The 9,128-nt window shown below is 38.2% G+C and overlaps 1 protein-coding gene across 1 annotated transcript in view; it reads right to left on the bottom strand.

Annotated features, from left to right (window-relative positions):
• BTBD7 (BTB (POZ) domain containing 7) overlaps positions 1 to 7,759 on the bottom strand; it is a gene marked incomplete at its 3' end in the record, with an annotated part of 31,106 nt that extends 23,347 nt beyond the window's left edge. The window contains exons 1-2 of the mRNA XM_008936557.1: positions 7,678 to 7,759; positions 2,490 to 3,569 (exon numbers count right to left, since the gene is read on the bottom strand). Coding sequence (XP_008934805.1) covers positions 2,490 to 3,569; positions 7,678 to 7,759 — 1,162 coding nt within the window. The remainder of the gene's footprint in view (positions 1 to 2,489; positions 3,570 to 7,677) is intronic.
• Positions 7,760 to 9,128: the final 1,369 nt, after the last annotated feature.

Raw genomic sequence — 9,128 nt, 5'->3', positions numbered from 1 at the left:
CCCCCCCCCCCCCCCAAAGCAATGTTGGTGCAAAATCTCCAGAGCAGAGTTAAGATCTCATTACCACTGACCCACAGAATACACATTCCAGAGCAGTTCTGCTCTGCAGCGCATTACCAAAAGAGTGCCAGTTTAGGACACACTGATCCAAGCATGCTCAACTTAAGGCAAGCAGAAATAATGAAACTCAGCATCAAATAAAACATCAGTTCTCTTTTTCAGCACTTTCTAACACTTAAAAGTTAAAAGCCATCTTCCTAAGTCTACCTAAGCTTCTCTGAAGTCCTCCAGCTATCACTGCTTATCTGCTTTGCTATAACTTACACTGCTTCATCAAGCACCTCCAGATCACAGTTGTTCCAGTTTAGGTTTCCAGCCTGAGGGAAAGAATTATACACTGTTCATTTATGAAACTCTGTTTTACTAAGGTCTTCATTCACAGTTTAATTCCCTCATCAGTATTCCCTGAGCACACTAAACCCTTTCAGTACTGGTAATACCTGCATGCACCAAAACTGAGGAACTGTGGCTTAGAGCAGCTTTTAAATTTCAGCTCATTTCCTTCTCTTGCTTTCAGCTGACATCCTGAGTTGTCCTGTTCTCAAATACTACCAGCTTGCAAATACTGTATAGGAATGAGTTTAACAGTGTAGTTCAGCTACAGTAAAACTTTTTGCCATTCCTGCATTTCATTCAACATTAAGTTTCTAGGTGTGCTTAGATGGGAACAACAAAAAAGCCCAAACAAAGAAAGATGCATAGATATCGGACAGGGTCCACAGGATCACCATGAATATGATCAAAGGGCTGGAGAACCTAACTTATGAGGAAAGATTGAAGGAGTTAGGTCTTTTCTCCCTGGGGAAGAGAAGGCTCAGGGGGACCTCATCACATAATTCCAGTACCTAAAGGGCATCTACAAAGAGGATGGATGGCCTCTCTTGAAAAGGAGCCACATGGGAAGAACAAGGGGAAATAAGTACACATTGCACTGGGAGACATCTCGATGCAACACAATTTTTACAGTGAGAACAATCATTCATTGCAACAGCCTCCCCAGGACACAGTACAGTCCCCATCACTGAAGCTTTTCAAGATGCAATGGGACAGGCTGCTAGATAATCGCATCGAGGCTCCCCTTCCCACAAGAGGTTGGGCCAGATGATATTTTGGGCCCCTTCCAACCTGGGCTGCTCTACGTTTTGACGATTCCAAGCTACGAATCCGCAATCCTGTAGTGGCATATCTCAGAAAACTTATCTCCTTTGTTTTCTGACAATTTTACTGCAGCACAATTATTTCAGCTTCCAGCACCATCTGAAAATCAGTGTCCTAAAACCAAACTCTACAGACAATACTTCTGATAGCTCTCCCATATTTATCACTCAAAGTTTGATGTAACTATCAGAACCCATTTTGTCTTCTTGCACTGCTTACACCTGCTTTTTTCTGTCCACTCCTTAAGGACTTCCCTATTTTACTGGTCTTCCTGATAGCTTGTATTATAAAGATTTCAATCTTGTCCAATTTCACATGCTAGCTAGAAGATATGGATGTATAGACCTACTATAAAAAGTTATTTTCTTAAGAAAATTAAACTACCTTAAACAAACCAGATTGCTGATATCTCAGTGAATTCTCCATTTCACAGCACAAAAGTAAAATTGTCATCCCCACCACAGCCTGAATCAATTGCCATATCCCATTATGTATGATATGGCTACTAAATAGTTCAAACCCAAACAGATGAAAAGGTAAGCAAAGCTCCTGTCACCAAAAGAGGGATTAGTTCACTGGTTAGTGCTCTGACACCACACCAGTGGCTGCAATATCCTAGTTCAGTCTCCACGTGCAGAAAATGTGTTATAGAGATTTGAGTGATCTTCAAAGATAATGGCCAAAAACGACTTTCTAAACTTTGTCTGAAAAGATTGACTGCCCCTGCCTCCAGTTCTGTACATCAAGAAACAGGTACTAAAGACATAGGATTAGTGCAATTAAGCCATTTAAATTTACCTTTGAACAGCAGACTGAAGGCTTGGTGTACCCTCTCTGACAAACTACAGAAATAAATCATTCAGGTTTGCAGCCTGGTTAACATATAGGGACACTTCATAACAAGTCTAAATATTTCCTCCTCTCAACAGGGATCTCTTGTATCTTTCTCCTGTTATTTACACCCAAAAACTGTTTTATAGATGAAAGCAGATGAAGATCTGAAATATCAAGACCAGTTATACATCCTTGACATAAATAGCATGCTTCAATAACAATGTGCAATACAGTTAAAAGATTTCACATGGCATTTCTTCTGTCTCTAGAAAACACAGGTGCATAATCTACAACTTATTGAAGGAAAAAGAAAATCCTTTTCTTAAAGGAATTTTCAGCTACTGCTATCAAGACAACAGACACACTTACATTGCAAAATCGCTAAAAAAATGTTCTACTAAGGCCATATCTTCTACAGCAAGGACAGCATTACATACCTTGTGCAAGCATGTTAAACTCCAGGAACAGTGCTATGTGATAAAGCTCCATAGCTTCTTCAGCCCTAGTCATGTTTAGTTTTCCTGCTACAAGAGCCTGAACTTCACTTAAACTGCCCACTGAAGGGCTAGAGTGCAAAACTGAGAGGTCCACCACGTCTGTATACATACAGTTCAAAATGACCTTAGCATATTTTTTTGGTATGATAGATTCATCCAATATAATTCTAGTTGGAGTTCGTAGAGTTCGATCTGTGATTTCTTCACCAGTTCGTATCCTCCTCTGCAGCAAGTGACGAAAAAATGGAGATCGTGATGAAATAATAGCTTTGTGAGCTCTGAGCTCTTCTTCTAGACAGCTCTGACTTCCACCAAAAGTTTCAACTAAGTCTGAGTTGGATGAAAAGCTAAGAACCACATCATAGTAGCACATGTAATCAAACAGTGCACGCATGTCAACATCTAAGGAATTTGGTGTTCCAAACTCTTCGCTAAGCTGCACAAGGATATCAACATTTTGGAATCTTGAATCCTCCATTCCAAACTCTCCTGTATAAAGGTAGTGTAACAAAGCAGAAAACATAGGCATATCTATGCCAGCTGTGTTAATATCCATTATTATTTCTGCCCCATATTCCGGCGAGGAAGAAAGCAGCGTCTTAAAAAACGGGCATCTTGCCGCCAGTATCGCACGATGCACAGGGAAACAGGTTTCTTGAAATATTAAGTCTACATCAGTACAATATTTGTACTGGTAAAGTTCAGCCATGTCTTTTTGTAGCGTCCTGGCTTCTGGTCTTGCCAAATTAGCTTGTAGATAAAGTTCCTTTAAGGCTGACGTCCCTTCGTATTCTTCTACTAACGCATTAACGTCTCTGACGTCCCAGCCTGAGAGGAGTTCCCGCATCTGCTTGGCATGGTCAGCAGAGCGGCTCGACTTCCGGCGCTTGATGAATTTCTTCTTGAGGGTGGCAAGGCCAGAGGTTTTCTTTTTCTTGTCTTGAGGTTTCTCATGGCCATGGTCAAGGCTATACAGCTTTGATTCGCAGCCATAACCTTGATGAGAATAGGATGATGTCCCTGAAGGCAAAAAGGAAAGTTGAACACATTTACTTACATTTAAGAGGAAGCTCTGTAACACCTAATCAGTCCATCAATGCCTCTGCAAATTACACCGGTTTTCTTTCTCACACACTTTTCTCACAATTCTACAAATTAGAAATCCAACTTAAGCTTTTTCTGGACATTAAGTGCAAAACTAATTTTTTTTTTTTTTTGCATCTATAAAGTTCATATTTTAAAAAAGAAATTATAGCAAATTTTAAAAAACAAAGAGTGCCAAGTGATTCAGCTCTGTGCCACATGGAGAACTTACTTAAGCAGGAAGAGAACACTGTGGTTATAATGTTACAAGCGTCATTGTATTAACTATAGGAAGTAAAAAACACAGTCTTTTAAAAAACTTACATGATCTCAGTGAAATAATAGCACCTCCCCCTTCAAAGTATTTCTCAAATTCTGTTATTCTAGCATTAGGTGTTGTTTGATCAAAAAAAGCATTGCTGGCATCAGACAGTTATCACAGACACAAGAAAAAAGGAAAAAAGAGAACACCGTACCAAAACATTCAGGGAAATTGAGGACAGTGAATTAATTTTCAATGCAAATTTAACAAGAAAGTAAAAATCCTGTCAATCAAGTAATGCCAAAAGTCAAACACGTAAAATTGGCTCCTTTCCACAGAACTATAGATGCCAATTTGTGCATACACCCCATTTAAAAGAATATTGAAAATATGTTTTAATCTGTTATTAATGTCCTTTGAACACAGCATTATACAATTAAAGTATACATCATTTTCCCCCTAAAAAAATAACTTATAAGGATGTTATGAACCAAACATCATGAAATGAATAAAGGGATTCCCCTCAATGCTATCTGTGTGACATGCCCGACCTGTTCTGCCAGATGAACATTTCTCAACTGTCAGTTTGAGCCTAGCTGCACATACAGTAACATTGAGTGTAATTTAGTAAGAAAAAGAGGAATTAGAATCTGAATTCCTAGAAGCAGTGGAAAACTGAAGTAACTTGTTGCCTTTTTAGGCAAGTTCAAAGCACATCCAACCACCAGAGTTATTGGGGCCTTTTATAACTTGTTCTATCATTGCTCTCTCACAGTTCCATTTGTTTCATGTAGATTTGATGTGAAGCTCTTTTGACAGCGATGTTACAGGCCAGACTGTCAAAATACAGTGTTTTAGACACAATGTTATTTCAGGTAAGTATTTCTTGAACTTTGAAATAATCAGGTATAACACTCAATATAGGAGCAATTGAAAGTTGTATTTAAGAGCACGGCAACTGTAGCAATCTAAGATTTCTATAAATTGTTTTATTATTTATACCTCAAAAATCCTAAGTAACCTTACGTATTGGCTTTTATGCCTAGCTAATTAAAACTCCCTCAAATCATACAAAGCAATGGTTTTACAATTCACCTGTTAGTGAAAAGATTGGGAAGGAACTTTGCTTTTCTTGAAGAAAAACCTCTAACCATTTTATCCATGCTATATTAAATTTTGCTTTATTGGGCAACATGTTAATAATCATACTGAAATTTCAAGACATTAAAAAAATATATTTTAATGAAGAGAACACCATTAACTCAAGACAACTTCAAAGAGGTTGTGTTACAAAAGGCACCATAAAAATTCCTTCCACATGCTTACTAGGTATTACAATAGAAAAGTAGAGATTCAGTCTCCTGCTGATAAGAGTCAAGCCTAGAATTTCTGTTCCATTTAAAGAGTATCAATTACATTTCACAATAAAAGGTATAACTACATTTTGGTCACTCTATAATGATAGATTCTGCTCCAGAAGAACGTGCCAGCTCACTTCTATTCAAAGTATTTTGGATTCTAATGGCAAATTTCAGTATGCAGAATGTTCTCCTACATTCCACTAAAGAAAAACTAGGACACCTCAAGTCTCAATTTCTTTCTTCCCTGAAGGTTGCTCCGAGGTATTACTTGCACATGAATCACCACAAGTTACTACAACACCATTCAAACCTCTGTGTTCCCATAGCTGCTTAGAAGATTTAACTTCAGAAGTACATTGAACAGTGCCATTAACCCTTACAAATAGATAAAACTCCTATAAAAATGCCACCACACAACTGCTTTTTACCAGAGGCAGAAGTAGAGATGCACCAGCATGGCCCCTCTGGGTTCACAACAGCTCATGGCTCTGTATCCCCCTCAAAGAACAAATTTTAAAGAGCATCTTTTTCACCTGCCTGTAATCCTTCATAATAGGAGCACTAGAAATAGGAAACAAATTTATTCCCCGTTTCTACACTAAAACGAACCAATCTATTAAATGATGTTAAAAACTAATAGCTACTTCATGCCCCTAGACTATATCTAGCTTTCAACAGATAAATATTTACGAGAAACAGATGACTGCCAAGAGAAACTACTTGGGCACGTGACAATGAATAACGGGATCTGTCTATTCCTCTGCATGCCTACACATTTTAAAATCTAATTATAGAGCTCTATTTAAAAGTAAACATCTTGAACAGATGTACCAACCTAGAAAATTATGCAAAATCCTCCTCCTGAATGCTGTAGACAAAACAGCAAGGAGATGACTAGTTAAGCCCTTGCTACAACAAAAGTAATTTTTACAGGAAGAGCACCAGATTATTTTTACTGATTCATGTTCTCTTCATAAACTGTAAGCAAATTCAGCTTTAAGTCACCTAACAATGGGAGTTCATTCTATGAAACTACTGTGCTCTGCAAGATCAGTTCTCAGCTTTTAATATTCATCCTACATTTACAACATAGCATGGTGCAGAGCTTCAATGCTAAAGCAGCATGTCCAAAACAAATCCACAAGCCTGAATCCAGCTTCCAAGAACAAGGCAACCAATGCACATTATGCAGCTATTGTAACTCCAGTCTCCACATTTCCAGTTCTATTTTGGCGCAGTAAATAGATCTAATGCCTTCTACATTAACAAGTCTGTAAAAGTTGACTTAACATGAAAAAAATTATTCTGACAAGTTATGAAAAACTAATGTATTGATTCTAGGCTACATCTATTTTCTACTGAGACAGTTCCACAGACAAATCATCCGAACAAGAATCAAGATGAGAAAAAGCCAACACAAAGTGGAAAGAAGAGATGTAGGCTTGCGACGCAGGCAGCACCGTTACTCTACTAGCACACTCATTTAAGTGCCACCAGAGTATCAGAAGGTCTCAGCAGGAATTTTAACCAGAACACCCATTTGCCTTGTCTACAATGAGGCAGTCACGTGCTTCTAGACAGTTCTCCAAAAAGATTGCTAAGATTGTTCTTCAGGCTCTCAGGGTCGGGATATTTTTAACAAGTTTTATTTTTTCAAATACTGTTTTCTTTTAGATCCATCACATAATTATTCATTATTTATAGTGTGACACTACTTAGATCTACACTGAGGTCTTTTTGCACCAGACTGAAAAGCAGATGAAGGTAATACTTGCCCCAGTTATTACTGGGATAAGAAAAAACATTTCTTAAAGGGCCCTTCAACTCCCGTTTCCAGTTAAGCAAGGTCCTTGCGTGTTAAAAAGATAGTTAGGACAGCAGGTACCTCTATTCTCCATTTACAGGAACAGAAAAAGTACAAGAGAAAAAATTGTCTTCAATAGTGCTTGCTACTTTAACTGGCTTATTATCAGAGGCATCCCTTCTAGCAATAAGGAAGTAATTCACTCATACTAAGACACAATGCCAATACTACAGTGCATACTGATGATTTAATATGCTCTAACAGTTTCACAGAAAATCTGAGGAAGAAAAGTAGAAGATGGCAGATAGCATAAACAGATACCAATTGCTCTTGAACTGGGAAAACTATTATGCATGGTTTAATTATAAAAAAAAGTCCACTTAATTTTATTTAAATAACCTGGCATCCGTTTACTAGCAAATGACAGATTAACTCATTGCCTACATAGGCCAAAGCAGTCAGTGCAGAATTTCACACACGATTGAGCTTGAATGGATTCAAACTGGTGACCTAGAAAATAAAAGCTCTGCATAACATTACTGCAAGCAAATAAAGTCCACTGCATACACAATCCAGCAAATCACTTATGTAAGTGACAAGATAACTGAAAATAGTTACCTATGAATGTCTGTTGTGCCTGCGAATTTCCCCCTACCCTTGGGGAACACGAGTGTGGGTAGTTAGATGCATTAGCACCCATTTTCTTCAGTCACTCAGGCATTCCGCCTGCTGGCTCTTCAATGTATAATCCCATAATCCTTTATAAATCTTCAGTCCCAGGTCCAGCATTCTGTTCCCCCATTTCTGAAGAACAAAAACACCAGTAAGTTACTTCATTACTTTTTGCAGTAGGTATTATGTGACTCAGATAAAAGAAACTCAGCCTCCAGCACATAGTAACTTCATAAATTGAAACCTCAAACATTTCCAAGAGATCTTTTTTTTTTTTTTTTTGAAGGATTAAAACCAAGATCAAAAATGTTCCTCACCTCCCCAAAAAATCCAAACCATTCATAAATTAGTTTGATGAAGTGTAACAATGAACTATCAAACTTCTAGGCTATCAAACTTTTAGATAAGAAATGTTTAGGAGCTGGTCTAGACTAGATATGCTCCTTGAACTACACGAAGAAAGCCTTCTCATACAATTATTTCTCATAAATTTTACACATTGTTATAAAAATCCCCAATTGCATTACACTGACTGAAAAAATAGAATAAGCCCATCCCAGTGGAGGTTATACTATGACCACTGCTTTCAGCTGCATGTTAATTTCATATAATTTATGGAGTTCTCATTCAGTTCTACTTTTCAAATTTAGACTAGTACCTAGAAGTAGGTTTATAGTAGTAAAAGTAAGGTGTTTAAGTATTCATCTACCGTGCCATTAGGCATGTGAAAATATTTTAGGAAGTAATTTCTGAGGAAATTTGAGCAAGGATGCATTGCTAAACACACAATAAGCACATTCTAATTTATTCCTATATCAGCAGTGTTAAAATACTAATACTGCAAAATTAAAGTTACCACAATGAAGAACTGCCTACTGTCAGCTGAACATGTGCTCCCACCCAAAACACAAACACACAGGTAAAAGAAAGTGATACAAAGGTAGAGTCTACACTAAGATTTTTTTTTAGACTCCATTCAATATTGTGAACATGTAGCTAAATTCAACCCTGTTGTCACAAGTGTACTTATATTTGCTGCAATCTCCCAACTTTAGCCGCTTTTCTCAGTACAACTCTGGCACGTTAAAGCAGACAAGCACAAGCCAGGCAAGAGCATATGCTTCAAGGAAGTTGCAGCACTGTTCCAGCCTCTCCTCCCTGCTTTAGTCTGCTCATTTCTGGCAGGAGCAGTTCAGAAGAGGGAGGAGCTACTGTGACACGGGAGGTGAGATACGATTCACAGCAGAGGTGCACACCTGGCCTCCCAGTCACACACACAGTATGCAAAGCAGATCCTGGGAAGCAGAAAGTGAGAGACAAGCCAGGAAAGAGAAGGCTGCAAATTGCTGTAGGCACAGGGATGGGGGGAACAAGTCCGCCATAATTCGAAGGTTGGG

This window comes from Merops nubicus, unplaced genomic scaffold (genome assembly GCF_000691845.1).
Source record: "Merops nubicus isolate BGI_N331 unplaced genomic scaffold, ASM69184v1 scaffold12413, whole genome shotgun sequence".
Lineage (NCBI taxonomy): Eukaryota > Metazoa > Chordata > Aves > Coraciiformes > Meropidae > Merops > Merops nubicus.
The sequence above is the reverse complement of the archived record's forward strand: the minus strand, read 5'-3'. Positions and strand labels throughout refer to the sequence as shown.